Source organism: Phyllobates terribilis, unplaced genomic scaffold (assembly GCF_046119375.1).
Source record: "Phyllobates terribilis strain yellow unplaced genomic scaffold, ASM4611937v1 Scaffold_3__8_contigs__length_932513732, whole genome shotgun sequence".
NCBI lineage: Eukaryota > Metazoa > Chordata > Amphibia > Anura > Dendrobatidae > Phyllobates > Phyllobates terribilis.
The window spans coordinates 158,446,308-158,465,500 of record NW_027362763.1 but is presented as its reverse complement, the minus strand read 5'-3'; the positions used below and the strand labels follow the sequence as shown (position 1 = coordinate 158,465,500).

The following is a 19,193-nucleotide window of genomic DNA, read 5'->3' as shown; positions in this document are numbered from 1 at the left end:
TGAATATGAAAGGAATTTCCTCCAGGTTTTCCCATAAAAACTTTGGTAGTTATGGGCTTTCTACTTTGTAGCAGTGTGGAAATTAAGCTCAGGGAGAAACCTCTATCCCTCATCAGGTTCCTCTCCAATTCCATGCTGTCAAATGTAATTTTTTTTACCTGAGGATGAAGGACCGGCCCCTGGGACAGAAGATTCGTGAGCTCTGGAAGCACCCAGAGGTCGGAGATGGACAACATCCTCAGCCAAGAAAACCATGGCCTCTTTGGCCAGAAAGAGGGTGAGATTCCACGGGATCATGAAGGCGTCTACTGCTAATGGGTTCCCCCTGGGTTCTAGAGAGCAAAGCTCTACTACCTTTCTGTTCTGACTGTTGGCAAACATATCTATCGTAGGACGCCCCCATGCCTCTACTATTTTATTGAAAACCACCTGATTTAGCTCTCACTCGCCCTGCTTCAGCTGGGTCCAGCTCAGGAAATCTGCTCTGCGATTTTCTATTCCTTTTATGTGGAACGCCGACAGGGAACCCAAATTGCTCTCGGCCAAATGGAAAATAGCTTCTGTCACCTGCATCAGAGGACGGGACCGGGTACCTCCCTGGTGATTGAGATATGCCACCACTACCTGGTTGTCCGTGAGCACTCTTACATGGTGACCTCGTAGAGTGTCCAAGAATTCAGAGAGGGCAAACTTCACTGCCAGGAGCTCCTTCATGTTTGAGGATACAGATCTTAGGACCCCTGTCCAGCGACCCTGAGCTACCTGGTCGTATAAGTGGGCACCCCAACCCCTGTGGCTCGCATCCGTTGTCAGTATCTGAGTGACTGGAGTTACCCATGGGACACCCCGGGCTAGATTGTCTGACTCCGCCCACCTAGTGCCCTCCTAGAGAGTTTCCAGCCTCTAATATTTCCCACTGCAACTTTCTTGAATGTATCTGGGCCCACTGAATGGCCGGAAAACAGGCAGTCATGGAAACCAGGAGGGACATGGCTTTCTGCAGGGTCAAAGTCGGGTGATCCTCTATCCGAGACACCTGGCCTATACGTTTTTGGACTTTTCCTGCCGGGACATGATAATACGCATCCTTCAGGTCCAAAACCTTCATGAAGCAATACTGAAACAGCATTTTTACTGATGACTTTATTGTCTCCATCTTGAAGGTCTGAACCTTCAACAGTTTGTTTAATTTTTTCAGATTTATGATAGTCCTGAAAGTCGCATCCGGTTTCCTTCTCAAAAACAGAGGAGAATAGAAACCATCGCCCTTGTCCCCGGCAGGCACCGCCTGAAGGACTGCTTTCTCTATCAGAGTCCGAACCTCTTGCTCTAGCGCTAACTTCTCTTTGCATGAGGACCTCATGGGAGTGATCATAAAATTTGGATGAGTAACTGAAAGGAATTGGAATTTTAGGCCTTATATTATTAGGTCCAGGATCCATGGGCTGTTTGATATTCTTTCCCAGGCCAGGAGAAAACCTTCCCCCCACCCGGGGCAAATCCTCATTGGGAAGGCTTCTTATTGTCATTGGGGGGTCTATTGATCAAGAAGCCTTTGGTTCTCCTTCTACCGTCTTCATATCTATCCTTGTCACTGGGGGGTTTTCTACGGATAAAGTTTTTGTTCCGGAAGGACTTTCATAAGAGGTGTTTGAGAGGATAGGAGAGCACTTTTTGCTATCTCCCCCTTTATCCAGGATATCATCAGGAGTAGGCCCAAACAAATTCTCCCTCACAGGGGATGGAGCATAACCTTGATTTCGTTTGAAGGTCCCCTGGCCAACACTTAAGCCAGATCAAAGAGTGAACCTTCTCATTGAGGGGGAAAGACCTTTTCTTTCTCTGCTCTAGACCCCCAAACAATGTCCTGTACAGATCTTTTGGGACGAGGGTCTACCAGACCCATAGTGGACCTAACGGCTTTGATAAGACTATCCGTTTCTTCAATAGGAAAACAACTACGTCCCCTTTTTCCCCCAAGATGAGGATGAGCCGGACGAATCCGAATCCGTATCGACCCCGTCTGGGTTACTAGAATCAGACTCCAGGGGCACGTTTTTAGATTTCCTCTGTTTCTTACTGAGAAAGGATCTAACAGTGTCCTCCACCTGGGATTTAATTATGGACCTCAGCTCTGCGGCAAATTCAGGGGTTTCCTCACAGATCGTTTTCTCTATGCAAGAGTCGCAGAGTTTTTTCGCCCAAGTAGGGGGTAAATCCTCTGCGCAAAGAGCACAGGTCCTGTGCTTGGTTTTTCCTGTACTTTTCTTTCCCTAAGAAGAGAAAGAGAGGGGACACCAATTATTAGCCGAACTTTCACGAAGATCACTTACCAAGCGAATGAAGAAGGGGTACCGGGTTAGCAGGAAAAATCATATCCGTAGGGGGTGGGGGGAGTTCGCTCTTGAAATAGATGCTGCGCTGGAGCCTTTAGTGCGCTGGGATGATTTGCCCGAACGACTGGTCCCGCTGTTGCCATGCTGACGTGAAGCACCTTCTTTCGGTCTCGCCTGCAGCTGCTGCGGTAAAGGAGGCCCGGGCGACAGAGGCAGCAGCTCTCCAATCTCCTGCTCACACATGTTGCCAGCTTACACGAGAAGCACCTTCTTGATGCTAATAGCTGCTTATAACCCCTCCGGATACTCCCCCTCCCCTCACAGTCGTATCCGGGGAGCTCGCGCCCACGCACACTGGAGCTCCCAGCAATGCCTTTCGGCGCAACGTCATAAGGCGGGCTCCCAGCGCGCACACACAAACCGGATGTCCCGCCCACACCACGAGGGGACAAGGGAAGGCTCCCTGTGCTGGCAAGAGGAGAGGAAGCAGCAGAATTGTTACGCCGGGACCGGCTCCATCCTCTTCAGGCTGGATTGCCCCATTCACCCTAGAGGTCCACTGAACCCAGCGGTGGTGCATCAGGACGCCACACCAGTCGAGGAAGGGAACCTCCGCTGCCTGAGTCGGACTGGTTGGGCCTGGCTCATTTGGCTCTTCATTCTTCAGGTACTATCACTTCAGGTTCACCCTTTTTATCTCTACGTTTCCTGTCCTTGAAGGGCAGATCCCCTCTCTCCGTGGTGCCGTCATGGGGGAAGGAGAAATGTGCAATATGTATACTCCCGTGCAGAGCCAGTCTAATGGGCTTGGCCTTGCTCAATAGAAGTGTCCAGTATATAAGTGTCCAGAAAAGGTCTAGTTGGATTGTGGTCGGGAGCATGCATATTGCATATTTGACCACGGTTACATGTGCAGACAACAGCGAATCTTCGCAGCTCAAAGGACGTGCTCTGGGAGGAGTCACTAGTCTGCAGCCACACAAAGTGACTGCAAAATTTTCATTCTAGAATGGACAACACCTTGAATAAACTTGGCAAAAATTCATAAACTTTTGAATTCCTAAAACCTCTCATACAAATTAGACAGCTGTCAACCGAATGATGGTTTGGCCAATGTCTATTTCTCCTGAGTACTCCATACACAGGAACAGCCGGCTCCTGTGTTTTCGAGGAAAGATTAGTTCCCTAAGAACAAAAGGATCAGCTGTTGAAAATCCAATGTGCCAGATCCTTCCCTCTCCCAACTTTGTAAGGGGAGAGTCGGGAGGCCCCCACACACATTGGAATGTCACACAATTCCGCCTGGTTCAGCCAAATTTACTCTAATGTGTATCGGGGTCTTGCGTGCAACAATTCTAAATGGGTATTTTGAACACACACATTTAAGGCACATGTATAAGACACATCATAAATTTCTGATAGGTGTAGTCAAGAAAGATTGGCAACAACTGATCCCACAGATTGATGAACTCTATGCTTGGAATACCCCATAAATTAGATTAGAATTGGTATTCATAACTGCCGCCAAACTAATGCAGCCTGAAAAATGTAGACAACTTATTGGTACCATTACGCAAAAAACGACTTGGGCACTGCCGAGCTTTTAAATATGAGGCGACTTGGACGAGAGAAGCTTTTGCCCATTTTACAATCTTTAGAATATTCTGTGAGCTCTGTAATAGTTGTGTTATCAAGTCATCAACCCAAGACATTAACAGGAGATCTTCCCAGTGAGACTGAACAGTAACTACTAATTACAAGGTTATTTAAAAAGTTAACAGATGTGGAATAAAAGGAAAAGATCAGTAGAAGAAATTATCTAAAAAGGAGGCAAAACTACTTCCCGGTACAGCCGTGACTTCATCTGAACTTAAGTAGTTGCTAAAAGCACAAGATACAACTTAAAGGAAGGGCCTGAGGCAGAAAAAAGGATCAAGATGGAGTCAAGTTTTTCAGGAATTAATGCTTTCACAGCGATCATTTAGATTTTACTTCTTGAGCCCAAGGCTGCTGTGGATGTGGTCTATGTCCAACGTGCGCCAATTCCTGAGAACTACAACCATAGTGTCATTTTTATATGTAGCGTACTGTTTTCAAGAATGGTTCCACAACCCCTTATAAATGTTCCCACTACCAGACAACCCCTTACAAATGTTCCCACTACCGGACAACCCCATATAAATGTCCTCACTATTGCACAACCCCATATAAATGTCCCCACTACTGAATATAACCATATAAATGTCCCCACTACCGGACAACCACATATAAATGTCCCCACTACCGGACATCCCCATATAAATGTCCCACTAATGGACAACCCCTTATAAATGTTCCCACTACTGGACAATTCCTTATAAAGGTCCCCATTACTGGACAACCCCTTATAAATGTCCCCATTACTGGACAACCCCTTATAAATGTCCCCACTTTGGCTTTTCTTCCCCATCACCATTATGAGCATTGACAATGGCTAGAGATATGGAGCCCACCACGTGGTTAATACCGAAGTGAAAAAGCAAAATAATGATCTTACCTGTCACAGACAGAACCATGCTGGTGGCAGAATAACCAATACTATTTCTTGCTACGCATTCATATCGACCTTGGTCTGCTGGGCCAACATCATGGATGGCTAAATAGCCATTCGGGCTAATGTGGAATTTCCCACTTTCGGTTACTTGTATACCATCCTACAACAATACAATCATTTATTTCACACTATCCACATAGCACCAAATAATTCTGACACCCCCACCCTACCTTGAGGCTCAATAACCAATGTTTCTACCTTGACTACAAAAAAAAAAAATAGTACTTAAAGAGTAAGTATCAAAAGACTGACCGTCACTTCCAAAAGAGAAAACAGGTTAGCGTTGCAGAGTGCTACTTTGTTAGTTATATATGGAGATGGTTACTCTTAGTAAACACCTGTACACACCTGTTCTTTATTTTGGACGTGACTGTCAGTCTTTTGATATTTGAATACATAGGCTTTCTGACTGATCACTCTGCCCCTAAGCCTCAGGCGGTTTTAATTACAGCAGGTTCTTACCTTCCCATACACTTGCAGATTTTAGTCTCTAAGAGAGGATACACATTGGTAGGTTCCTGGCAATGAGAAACACCTTATCGTGGCTACCAGCTACACATGAATTGGCCAATTTATGCGCTAAGATTTCTCAGTTATTTATTTTCTAGAACAGTAATGCCATTCAAATTTCATATTTCATGTTCGCATATTTAGCGTTGCAGAGTGCTACTTTATTTGTTACTTAAAGAGTAACTATTGTCTAATTTTTTTTTCAGAAATCAATAGTGCAATGAAAATAAGAACCTATGTAGCATATCTAATAAGAAAGCTGCTTCTTTCTCAGCCAGGATAGAACATTCATTTTCAAAATTCTTAATTTATAGGGAAAACCTGTGTTCAGTTAAGACAGACTTTCCCATTAATGAGTTAAGAGATGACAGTCGGTGCTCAAAGTTCTATGGAGAACTTAAAGAGGTTGTCCATTACTTTTTCATTGATAACCTATCCTAAGGATAGGTCATCTATGTCTGATCGGTCAGGGTCCGACAACTGGAAACCTCCCGCTCCATCAGCTGTTCTCGGTGTCGGCAACCGGAAATGCTCGGTGTTGAGCTGCTCTGTCTTCTGATAGTGGCAGGGTTTTGAATAGGTATTGAATAGGAGGCGGATGTGTAGTACCCCGGCATGGCCACTATCATAAGACGGAGCAGCTCCACCACTGAGAAGTTCCGGCTGCCGCCAACACCGAGGGCAGCTGATTGGTGGAGGAGCCGGACCCCGATCAATCAGACATTGATGACCTATCCTAAAGATAGGTCATCAATGAAAAAGTAGAGGACAACCTCCAAGTTATTTCAGTAGCAAAAGTTTGTGTCTAGCTCCTCCCTTCCCTGCTCCATAAAATTTTAAAAGCACCAACTGTCATCTCCTATCCCAGTAATGCGAACGTTTGTCTTCACTCAATGCAGATTTTACTCATGAATTGAAAGATCAATCCAAGGAGGGCAGGGGAAGGCCGGAGGGCAGAGGCCGGAGGGCAGAGAGGGGGGCCGGAGGGCAGAGGAAGATTTATTACATAGTGGCTTATTGTCATAAAACTATTGGATTTATGAAAAATAAAATGACGTTTACTCTTTAAACAATTTGCTTGACCATAGACATTCTAGTTTAGGATAGTTAGATCAATGGTGACTATCCACTGACAAATGTTTAGTTTGACAAATATTTCCATGGAAAGCTGGGCTGGATAAAGAATCTGTCGGCACAAAATGACTGTTCCAACCATGCACTTGGTGCACACTTGGTGTGGCTGAGCAGTTCGGACCACATTCCACATACTTGTTCTCCACTTATCTCCATAGTCCTCTTCCTTAATTGACAGCTCAGGCTTTACAGTAATCAGAAGAGGGCAAAAAAAAAAAAAGAAAAAAGATTGAAATCAAGTGGGAAGGTGGTACTGATCAGGCCACACCGATGGTGCACCAAAACCCTGTGCTTGGCTTGAACAGTCATTTTGTGCTAACAGACTCCCTTATAAATAAATAACAGAAGCAGTTTATATCCTAGGGAAGAAAATCCATATTTCCAACATCACTAAACTATTAATACAACTAGTTACCTTGTTCCAGGTTATGACAGGTAATGGATCTCCCTGAGAACTGCAAGGAATACGGACTTCAGTACCAACCTCCGCTGTCATGTCATTGGGCACAGTGGCAAAAACAGGAGTAACTGGAAACAATACATTTGGGATTACTACAGAACAGTGAAAAAAATAAGCTATGACAACACTCTAGAAGGATACGTCACACATAGTGAAACACATACATATATATATTTCACCCTTCTTAAAGTAGTTGCCTCATCACAAACAACTTTATTATGAAAGTAAGCTATGCATCTCCACTGCAGTGGCGGAGCCCACCAGAGGGAAAGCTGCTGATCGTATCGTCAATTGTGGATCACAAATGGCGTCCTCAATAGCCTTCCCATCCCCAATTTTCAATGTGCTTAGGCTCATTTTAAAGGAATTGTACCATTAAGACATCTGTCAGCGCAGAATGACTGTTCAAACCAAGTAAAAGTGCTCGGTGCACCCTTGGTGTGGCCAAATAGTTTAGCAAACCCTCCGACCTACTTTTTTGCCATCTATCTCCGCCCTTCTCTGGGTCAATGAAGCCAGAGCAGTTAATCAGAACAGAGATGGGAGTAAAACAAGTAGGTGGGAAGGTACACTTAAATATTTACCTCTCCAAGGGTGCATCGGGCTCCAATATTTGGTTTGTACAGACATTCTGTGCTGACAGAGTCCCTTTCACTTGGGTCATCAAAAAGCTTACTAGTACATGGAACTAAAAGCCACATTTTCACCCACTAAACAGGTTCCGTGTCCCGATAGGCGTGCTGAAAGGTAGAGAGCTATATATGCTGATTTAGGTACGGTTACATGAAACATTTTGCCAACTACACTTCTGACATAGACAGAATTTAAATTTGACATGGTAGCCACTGAATAAATTAAAGAAAATTTCTGTTCTACGTACTGTATATAGCATAATCACAGGATACATGTATATATCCAATGAACACATGTATAATGGATATGGGTCAGCCACAGGTCTGACCATCTCTCCAGCCCACCGGGGCACGGCAGAGACCAAACTCAAGAGAAATGTAGGTCCAGGGTTAGGACCTGTATCTATCATGTATTATGACATATGAGGTGAATACATCAGCTTGAGCATCCAGATAAAGTCTTCATCAGGGACTTTAGAAAGAAAAAATTTGTCTAAATTTCTAGAATTCCAGAGCACTACGCTCCTGTATTGGCAAAGGGGACCGGCTAAGAGGAATCATTTACCCACTGCAGCAGTTCCTTGGCTGAACATCGAAGATTTTGGAGAACAGCAAAACTTGGAATTGGCAAATATTATTTACTCCAAGCCTAGCACTCCTCTGGAAATAATGAAATACAACTCTGTTACTCAACCAAACTGAATGTTTGACACCTCTAGTATTTTCCCAGTAGAACCCCCTGGCTCTGAGTTCCTGCAATAAGAGCTGGCAGATGCAGCCTTACCTAGTTATTTTATAGTTTCCTTAAGGCTGCGTGCCCAAGACGCAAATTTAATGCGTTAACGTGGCTGCATTTTCGCCGCGAAAACGCGTTAAAAACGCATGGTAAGTTATCTGCCATGGTCCCCAATGATAGTCCACATGTGCTGTGCACATGCTGCGGAAATTTCCGCTGCAGATTATCATTGCGGAAAAATCCGCAGCACGTCCATTAATTTTGCGAAATCGCAGCCATTGACTTGCATTCAACCGCATAACATCCGCATGCATACAAGTTTGCATGCGGATGTTATGCGATTCAATGCACGGATGGTACCCAGGTCTGGAGAAGAGGAGACTCTCCTCCAGACCCAGGTACCATAGTACCTGTAGCTAAAAAAGAATTAAAATTAAAAAAAAACATTATACTCACCTTCCGATGGCCCCCGGTCTCCTCAGCGATGCGTCGCGGTTCGCGATGGTGTAAAAGGACCTTCCATGACGTAATTTAGTCATGTGCTGGACACATGACCGCTGACGTCGGCGGTCACGTGACCTGTCACATGACTAAATGATGACATCACAGCAGGTCCTTTCACACCATCGCGAGCCGCCGGGGAGCCAGGACGCATCGCTGAGGAGACCGGGGGCCATCGGAAGATGAGTATAATGTTTTTTTTTATTTTTAACATTTTAATTTTTTTTTTTTAACTATCGATGCTGCATTTAAAGCAGCAGACGGTCACACAATATAAATCCATGCCTGTTGCATGGATTTATATTGTGTGACCAAGTTGTCAAGCACTTTTCCAAGTGATGCGGAAAAGCACTTGACAAAACGCTTGCGGAAATGCATGTTAAAAACGCTTGACAAACGCTTCTACCTGGCAGAAAAAAACGCATGTACAATCCGCATGTACAATCCGCAGCGTTTTTTCTGCCAGGGAGATGCAGAAACGCTCAGGAAAAATCCGGATAATTTCTGCATCCTGGACACTTAGCCTTACAATTATATATCTCCTTCACAGTTGTCAACTCATGGGCTAAAAGCAGTAACAATTTATGTGAACTCCCCCCAAAAGTGGTCATTCTGTGATGTATAGTGGGTGTTTCTGAGAGAGATGCAGTTTATCGAAACAGCTGGGTTGGTGCAGAGCGTCAACAACCCCAGAAATTTTGGCAATTATGCCATTCTCATCTTTGAGAGGAGCTAAACATTATATTCAATTCCAAAGTATTGGACACAACCATACCGGACATTACCATGTACAGGAGGGAAAGTTTCCTACGGTCATTACGTTTAAGTCCTAGCTTTTATATGGAACATGAACTTGGGAAAAGTTTTAATACATTAGGGCCTTATCAAAGTGTACCATGGTTTTACCATAAAAATCTATCACCTATCCATACATCATAAATGTAGGCTTGCTGGGGAAAATATAGACTAAGTTCAGGACTTCCTACATTATTGTGATTAATGGCAGTCTGACCACCGAGACCTCCAATAGTCCCGAAAGTCCAAAGTCGACTATGTGAATGTAGGAACGTAATTTCCTTTAAACAGGGAGAGTGAGAAACCCTTGGTCTTGGAATTGGTGGAGGTCCCAATCATACCTTTATTATATATAGATAGGTGATGAATGTTAATGGGAAAACTCCTTTAGCAAAAAGTATGTTTCTAAGTGCTCATAGATCGCTTGCTAGTGGTAGAAGGTTGGCATGGTTCCATTATGCAGTTTTTTTTTTGAACAATCCATTTTAATGCTTACAATGTTGTTCTTGGGGTCTCTTACCTCTGGCCTGGACCATCAAATGTGCCGAGGTACTTTTAGATCCCACAATATTAACGGCCTGACACTCATACTGTCCCTGGTCATGGAGAGCGACACGAAGTATCCGTAGGGTCCCAGAGGGCAAGACTTGATGTCTTCTATCAACAGAGAGCTGGTTTCCTAACAAGGAACACAGTCATTACACAACAAACACTGATAACTTCATCAAATAAGCCTCTCGGGAAAGTTTACTTGATATTAATCTCAAAGGCGTAAATTGAAATTCATGAAAATATTCCAAGAGTAATGCTCGGCAAACAGAAGACAACACGCGAAGGCTATTAGATAAAGTTTATCTAATATAGTGGGCCCAAGGATGAATGCAACCACACAGAAACCAAAGTTACACCAAAAGTAATCTTAGCTACAGAAAACAAATATTGGGTATGGCAAAGGTCTAACCACCATAGGTGGCCATTTAGGGTAACTACACATATAGAGGTGTTCTTCCTTTCTGTCCAGCATAACCAGAAAGATCACACAGAAGAACATTTGTGAAACGCAGAACAACTGAAAAGATGCTGGAAGAGTGGCTGACGCCATCTGTCAAGCATGGTGGAGGTAATGTGACGGTCTGGGGTTGCTTTGGTGCTGGTAAAGTGAGAGATTTGAACAAGGTAAATGGGATTTTAAATAAGGAAGGCTATCACTCCATTTTGCAACACCATGCCATACCCTGTGGACAGCGCTTGATTGGAGCCAATTTCATCCTACAACAGGACAATGACCCAAAGCACACCTCCAAATTATGCATGAACTATTTAGGGAAGAAGCAAGCAGCTGGTATTCTATCTGTACTGGAGTGGCCAGCGCAGTCACCAGATCTCAACCCCATTGAGCTGTTGCGGGAGCAGCTTGACCGTATGGTACGCAAAAAGTGCCCATCAAGCCAATCCAACTTGTGGGAGGGTCTTCAGGAAGCATGGGGGGAAATTTCTCAAGATTACCTCAGCAAATTAACAGCTAGAATGCCAAAGGTCTACAATGCTGGAATTGCTGCAAAGGGAGCATTCACTGACGAAAGCAAAGTTTGAAGGAGAAAATTATTCTTTCTAATAAAAATCATTATTTCTAACCTTGTCAATGTCTAGACTATATTTTCTAATCATTTTACAACTCATTTGATAAATAAAAGTATGAGTTTTCATGGAAAACACAAAATTTTCTGGGTGACCCCAAACTTTTGAACGGTAGTGTATATTTTTGCGTCTTCCCGGTGGTTGCGATGTGGATTTTAGCTGGTTGAGGATTTTTGATAGCAGGCCACAAAACAATATTGAATAGGTTCTGTGAGAAGGAAGGTAGAGTCCAAAGCCAAAGTTAAGCAACGGGGAGGATAGGCACGTGTATCGTAACTTTCTATTGCCACCAGTTAACTTAATAGGAACAATAAGCCCAACTGCTAGGACAGCCATATTGAGTGCACATCAAAGAAGCCCCCCTGCTGTTCAAGAAGAAAAGGGTTAATGTTGAGCAGTCCAATATTCGATATGATCATTTCTCAAAGTAAGAGGGCCACATGAAGAACATCATACCGGTCTTAGTCATGACTGGGTTTGGGACTACAGTAACTGGGAGAGACATTTAAAGCGGGTTTTCCAGTTGAAAAAAAAATAAAAAAATTCTATGGTTGCAGTTTTTTTTTAATTTTTTAAAAGCTGTGCTTTACTCACCTTCTCCAGGTCCAGCTCTGAATCTCTTCCTCTGCTCCCAATCTGTTATTGTCTGCAGCGCTGGTGTCACATCGACAGTGCTGCAGCCAATCAGTGATCTCACTTGCTCTGAGCAGCTCTTACCGTAACCTCAGGCAGAGCCATATAGCTCAGTTATTGGCTGCAGTGCCGCTGGTACGACATCAGAGCTGCAGACAAAAACAGACACCGGAGGAGACTCAGCGCTCAACCTGGGGAGGATGATAAGAGCACAACATGTTTTTAAATGGAAAAGGGGAGAAAGGAGTTTTCTTATAATAAAAGGGTTTAACTATCCGATTCACTGTGGACTTATATAAAAAATGAAAATCTACACAAATTAGAAGCACACTGGTCCTACAATACATTTTATATACAATCAGAATCTAGGAGAATTTCTACATCTGTCTATGGAGAAGGGAATAATTAAAACCTTTTTGCAAACATTCGTTTATGGGAAGTAATGAGACATAATAAATCAGTTGTGGTCGGGTGGAGGGCGCAGGCTGGTACAGACAGGCGGACGCCACATTCTGTACAAACACTTTACATTCTTTTACTTCATCTCCAAATGCAGATCACTGACTGTAGCGGCTCATTTTCCTGTTCGCTCTCTATAGTTCTACTGCACACGTAAGAAATTCTCTCGGGGTACATGTGTTGAGCACTATATCCTAAAACAGGAAAAGTAGAGTTGGGCCCGATCCAAACTTTAGGCTGGGGCCCTTAGTAATGCCACAGAATATAAAGGTGACAAGAACCCTACTGCTCCATTCTCCTTCCAAAGGACACTGCGACATATTACACATAACCAAAATAAATGTACGGCAGAGGTTCAGTACATTATATATCGGCCACCTCACCGCCCCCGAGTGTAGCCTTCTTCTTACCTCCTTTGGTCCAGGCAATTACTGGTTGTGGGTTGCCTTGAGCTTCACAATGGAAGTCCACATTATGGCCCTCAAAGACATTACGATCCTGTGGAACAACCGTGAATTGAGGGATGGCTGAAAAGGAAGAGGAAGGATCAAATGCAATTAGTGTCATTCTTTTGGGAACCGTTGAGCCTCCTGTATGATGAAGTACAATGACCGGAGGTAGAAGATTATTTTTTTGTACTTCTTGCCTTTACGTTAAACTAAAGCAAGCATTGATAATAATGATTTTTTTAATTTATCTCACACATGCACAACCATTTTTGATTAAGCAATCACAAAATAAAAATGTTCACAGACAGGTGGTTACTAAAAGGGGTCGTCAGGTGCTGGTGCCAGAATAGGACACATGCACGTCTCGGCCGATGTCTATGTGAACGTGGCCGGATAATCCCTATACGTTCATGGACAAGGAGTGAGCAACAGTTTTTTTGGACTGAAAGCGCAGCTTGAAAAAAAACAAAAAACTTTACTATGGGAGAAATGTTTTTATCTGCCCACATCACCTGGGAAAAATATTCACTTTTCAGCCTTAATCCTGGTTGCAAATACCCTGCGTAAGCCATAGCGGCTTGTTATCACAAGCCTACTTTTATCTTTGCACTTGGCCTAAAAGTAAAGGTAGTTTCACACAAAGTTATATTTTTGCAATTATACTGCATTTTTGTGTGTTTTTCCTGCCAGTGTGTTTAGTGAGATGGAGAAAATACATTGAATTGATAAAACCATTTCCTATGTGCAGGGTTTTCCCAATTGGAGGAGGATGAGGATGATGGGCCGGTCTGATGACATGCTCCTCTATCAGCAGATATGTATGGAACAGGAGCGCTGAGAACAAGGCCTAAGTAACAAGAGCAGCAGGAGAAGATGTAATACTTCGGTATATATTAGTGACTATTTGTTAACAAAAAGGTTGTTTTTTTTTTTTTGTTTTTTTTATAGAATTTTGTCCGAAGATGCTGTATTTATAAACCGCCAGGATCTGGTGCCGTAGACCGCCAGGATCTGGTGCCGTAGACCGCCAGGATCTGGTGCCGTAGAACGTAACAGAAAGTTATGAAACTTTGCAAATCAATTAGATTTGTCTTCATTCATGTAAAACATGCACGCAAGTGCTTTCTAAATCCCATCTTTTCCCCGGTCTATTTGCTTATGTTTAGCTGCATTGATAACTCATTTGGAGTACAGATGATGGCAGTGACTGGTCAGCAGTGCACTTCTATCTCACTAAGGGTCCGTTTACTCAGACTGACGGGTCAATCACGATTTAATCATCGATCGGTAAACGGCTAGTGTACGGCAGTCATTTGAATACCTGTTTACACAAGCAGAGCATAGCAAATGATGCACGCTCCATGATCTATACTGTGCATAATCTGCCATAGTCCTCGGCAGCACAAGTCCTGTTCACACAATACAATGCATTGCTGAGAATGAGGATCTTTTAAGCTGCATAAAAGATAACTTCACCTGATGAACGAGCTCATTGGGTGATCGGCAGCCTGTTTACATGGCAAGCTAACTGAAGTGAGTGTTTTTAACACGATAATCTTGCAGTGTAAAGGTCCCCTAAGTGTGGGGATAAGCTGCTACTCAGAGGAGGGCACTTTCACTGCCATCATCTGTACTCTACATGAGTCCATTCTGATATCAATGCAGATAAACATAGGCAAATAAGCCAGGGTTTGGAAGCCACTCACAAGAAAAAAAAAAAACTCTCTAATGAAGTGATTTTTATAAACTTTCATAACTCTCCGTGCTGGACAAAATTATTCAAAAAGAAAAAAGAAGAGTTCAGTTACTCTTTAAAAGCGTCTTTCACTCAAAACTATTGAACTATTGCCAGGGACAGTACAAAAAGGTCAAGAAAGAAGAAAGTCATCTTAATATCATAATAAACTTCATAAAGATCACCCAAAGTAATAGGAAATTCTTGGAGAGGAGGATTAGTGCTGATTGAGCAGAACATAACTCTGGCCCCGTCGCTCATCAGCCATTATCTGTGCTTTGTAGTCAGGTTTGGGTCAGAAGAACGTCCTGACTAAGCACAGCTCGTAATTAACTTCTTTCCTGAATGTAGGAAGGGTCAGTCCCCAGTGGAGGTCTTGTTGATATGTGAGGGTGGACGACGGCCAGCTGGCCCGCGTGGGAGTCCGAGTATTTAAAAGCACTTAAGGTGAGGGGAGGACACTGAGGAAAACAAGACGCGGTTAGGACGACCAGCTGATCCGAAACATGGTCCTAACAGCTGCTCTACACCAAGGGTGCCGGGATTTCTGTAGAAGGCATTAGTATGATAGACACAATTATACAAGAGGGGGGGTGAGAGGCGCACGCGCCATCATAGAGGTCTCCATACTACAGTCCTCAGCTCTAACCCTCATAGTAAAGACTGTAGTAATGGCTGCTCCGCAAACGGTAATATTGGCGCAAAGGACCCAAGAAAAAGGCCGGGGTCAGAGGAGCAAATGAAAAATTGTCAGATTTTCATCCAGAAAACTGGTTTACATACGTGTTATTTATCCATCAGCATTTTAAAATATACATTATCAAATATAGTTTCCCAAGTTAATAATGGCAGTGAAGCTATAGAGGTCGGATGCAATGTGGATGATCCATGTGGAATTCGATTTTTATTTTGTGCACTCAGACATAAATGAGCAAAACCTTTCCAAATTTGTTTCTTACGGACACCCCGTCTACGAGGAAAAACGGATATTTGATCAGTACTATGGAATTACATTGGTCGGAGTGCTCTCCGATTTTTACTCGGACAGAAGACATCTGATTGGTAAACGGCGTAACGAGAAAAAAAATCCAAAAGCCAGAATTATGTTTTTTTGGTCGCCGCAAAATTGCAATAAAATACAATAACAGGCATAAATAATAAATAAAAAGATGGTTTCTACCTCAAAATGATATCAATAAAGCTCAGTGGACAAAAAATAAGCCCTTACCCAGCCCAGATCCCAAAAAATAGAGACGCTATGGCGCCACTTTTTTCACCACTTAAACAAAAAAAATAACCTATACATGCTTGGTATCTACAAACTCGTTAAGACCTGGGGAATCATATTGGCAGGTCAGTTTTACCATATAGTGAACATGGTAAAAAAAAAATATAAACAAAACTACACAATTGTGCAATTACACTTTTTTTGCAATTTCACCGCACTTTGACATTTTTCCCGTTTTCCAGTACACAAAATGGTAAAACTAATGGTGTTGTTCAAAAGTACAACTCGTCCTGCAAAAAACAAGTCCTCACATGGTCATATTGCCTGAAAAAAAAAAAAAAAAAAGTTATGGCTCTGGGAAGACTAGGAGCAAAAAACAAAAACGGACAAACCCAAGGTTGTGAAGGTGTTAAAGACTGGAATAAATGTTGGAGAAAGGGATTGGCTGCAGCAGGCAAGTGCCGCTACCACACAGGTTCACTGCCTCAGTACAGACTGATAGAGCACATCTGCTTACCTTGGACTATGATGTAAGCAGTATAGTGAATAGTGTCCACAGTGTTGGTTGCAAAGCATGTGTATTCCCCGGCATCCTCCTGGTTGACTTCCTGAATATACAGCCCCCCAGACGGTGTAATAGTGATGCGAGGATCAGTGGGTATTGGGGTCCTATCCCCTCTGGTCCAGGTTATTCTTGGTTGTGGTTGACCAGCTGCACTGCACTCCAATGTGACGCCTTCTCCAACCAGCACTTCTGTGTTTTGAGGCTGGATCACAAAACTGGGTCGGGCTGAAAAAAATAAAGAAATATTTAGTACAATTTCCACATGTATTCTAATTTTCTTCTCTCTGCACACCAGGGAAAATGTCATGGAAAACCACTTATCTAATCAATATGTATTTGGAGTGTGGGGGAAAAAAAGAAAAGAAACCAAGAGCGAACACCCAACCATCCATACTCCATGTCGTACGTGTGTGGACTGGAACTCCGAATCACAACTGAGCCACTGCTGTAACTTTGAGTCGGCCAGAGTTGATATGGTTGGTGGCACACAAAATGATGGCTTTCAGCATAGTCCCTCCAACCAAAAAAAAAGGTCTACAACTCCTTCTAGAGAAATAGGTTTTTGTTGTTGTTCAGAGTCACAGAAAACCCAAGTTAATAAAGGGATATTTGCACAAACAGAAAGTGTATATATTTTACCTGGTGTCCCAAAATATCGTAGGGTGACCTCATGAGTCTTCACTTCCCCAGCCACATTCTTCGCCATGCACTGATAAATCCCCTGGTCGGTCTCCTGAGTATTCTGGATCATTAATGTACCATCTTCAAGAAGATTTAGCCGGGCATCCTCTTTCATGCTTAATTCATTTCTAGATTGATAAAGTAGATTATTTGTTTTCTGCACAGTTACAGAAAAAAAAAAAAAAAAAAGTACAATGTTTTTTTGTCAATTGAAAAAAAAATAAATAAAAATAAATAAATAATAATAAAAAAAAAATATATATATATATATATATATAACACGCTATAATTATATATATATATATTACGTTGTAAATGTATATATTACGTTGTAAATATATATATATATATATATATATATATATATATATATATATATTTTTTACATTTTTGGCAACTTTTTCAGATCACGATCTGTGCTATAAAACAAGTTAGTAATCTTGTCATTTTCACACTGGCCACTACACCGGACGCATACTTTCTTTCCTTTTAGCCAGAGTTTACAGCAGTTTCCTTATCAACAGAAACAGAATTACAATGACAGGTAACACCAATATACAAAGCTGATAACACAGGATCCACCAATCACAGTAGGCCATGTCACAGCTGACATCCCCCCCCCACGATCACCTTTGCACACTCTCATTAGATGCTACAATACAAAAAAGTAGGGTCAGAGTTTGTCCATTGCTGTTAATTTACCAGCAGATTTCCTGAAACAGGGAGTTAAAGTCTACCAAAACCTCAGTGATCAGTGGTAAAATTGCAAGATTTCTCATTTTTATTTCTAATACAGAATATATGGGGGGGAAAAAATCTCTCATTTTACTGCCCTTTAAAATCCAGGATCACAAACATGTTAATCCTATTAACCTCAATTGTTGAGGGCAAAAGTTTCAATGTCAAAAGATCCAAAGACACTCTTGCCCCTGCTCCAACACCACAGATGGGTGACTCGTCTTTCCCTGTACTATTAACCTTCTACTGACCAGAACCATTATCATTCATAAAGGGCCTCAAGGTCCAGCGCATGGACCAATATAGGACAGAACATTACATTTGGCAATAAATCATGGCTATTGTTTTCTATTTAACATACTTGTTGCGGAGCCAGATGATTTCTGGTTTGGGATTGCCTTCAGCTCGACATGTAAAGTACACTGTGTTCCCAAAGGTAACGTCCACATCTTGAGGCTCTGATGTAATCCTTGGCCGTTCTACATCGTAAATGGAAATCATTTTAGACCTACACTTATGTAGCCCCTAATACATATTGCAAAACTTTTGAAACGTTATCAACCATTTTCCCCTATGATGTGAAATGTAAAAAGCTTAGACCCATATAGCACATTTTTTATATGTTGGTTACTTTGCTGATCAATGAGTGTTTGACCTCCATCGATCATCAGACAATACCGGGGAAGATGCGGACAGTCACATTTTACCTGCATGTGAGTATGCAATGACAACATAGTATTGACTGGGGCAGATTCAAATGAACAGTTGACCATGTTCTAAAGAACCCTCTTCTCAGGCTAAAATTTCTTATTTGGCAACTTGAATAATGGTTGTCCTACTGGGATCCTTTAAACTTTTCTTTTGCTCTTCCACCTGAGAATGTTAAAGATCAGCATGAATGGAGAGCGATAAGTTGGGAAGAACCGGATGCTCTCCCTACAGATCATCTGAAGGCGGCCATAAATATTAGAAGGCCAAACCCACGAACAATCTAAAAATTGTAAAAGGAGTGGCCCTACTATCTCGAGAGTAGATATCAGGGGAAAGAATGGTTAGGGCCCCCATAAACACTCAATAAATTTGGTCAAACCTGCCAACTTCGGTCAACCACCTAATGTGTATAACGGCCTTCTCCTCCTTTCCCTTGACATCTGCCCTCAGGATAGTTGAGGATCATCTATAGGGAGAACATTTGGTTCATCCTCTGCTGTTGAGGGGGACATAAGGGCCGGGTGGTTGGAATTCAGATAAACCTTTGCCAGAGAATTCTGACAATGACTCAGACAACATGGTAGGGTTCGGCCAGGAGGGGAAGCAGAAGAGAAACCGATTAACCAAACTGTTCAACCGACAGCCATCTAAATGTGTAA

The 19,193-nt window shown here is 42.6% G+C and overlaps 1 protein-coding gene and 1 long non-coding RNA gene across 3 annotated transcripts in view; one reads left to right on the top strand and one right to left on the bottom strand.

The window, feature by feature from the left end:
- LOC141258940 (uncharacterized) overlaps window positions 1-16,888 on the top strand; it is a 190,447-nt gene extending 173,559 nt beyond the window's left edge. Inside the window, exons 4-5 of the long non-coding RNA XR_012318349.1 lie at window positions 13,625-13,762; window positions 16,700-16,888. This is a non-coding gene — a long non-coding RNA (uncharacterized lncRNA). The remainder of the gene's footprint in view (window positions 1-13,624; window positions 13,763-16,699) is intronic.
- PXDN (peroxidasin) overlaps window positions 1-19,193 on the bottom strand; it is a 143,627-nt gene that overhangs the window by 19,362 nt on the left and 105,072 nt on the right. For both annotated transcript variants that reach the window (XM_073674228.1, XM_073674229.1), the window contains 7 exons: window positions 18,185-18,302; window positions 17,044-17,213; window positions 16,357-16,629; window positions 12,838-12,954; window positions 10,218-10,376; window positions 6,989-7,101; window positions 4,873-5,029 (listed from right to left, as the gene is read on the bottom strand). In XM_073674228.1, coding sequence (XP_073530329.1) covers window positions 4,873-5,029; window positions 6,989-7,101; window positions 10,218-10,376; window positions 12,838-12,954; window positions 16,357-16,629; window positions 17,044-17,213; window positions 18,185-18,302 — 1,107 coding nt within the window. The remainder of the gene's footprint in view (window positions 1-4,872; window positions 5,030-6,988; window positions 7,102-10,217; window positions 10,377-12,837; window positions 12,955-16,356; window positions 16,630-17,043; window positions 17,214-18,184; window positions 18,303-19,193) is intronic.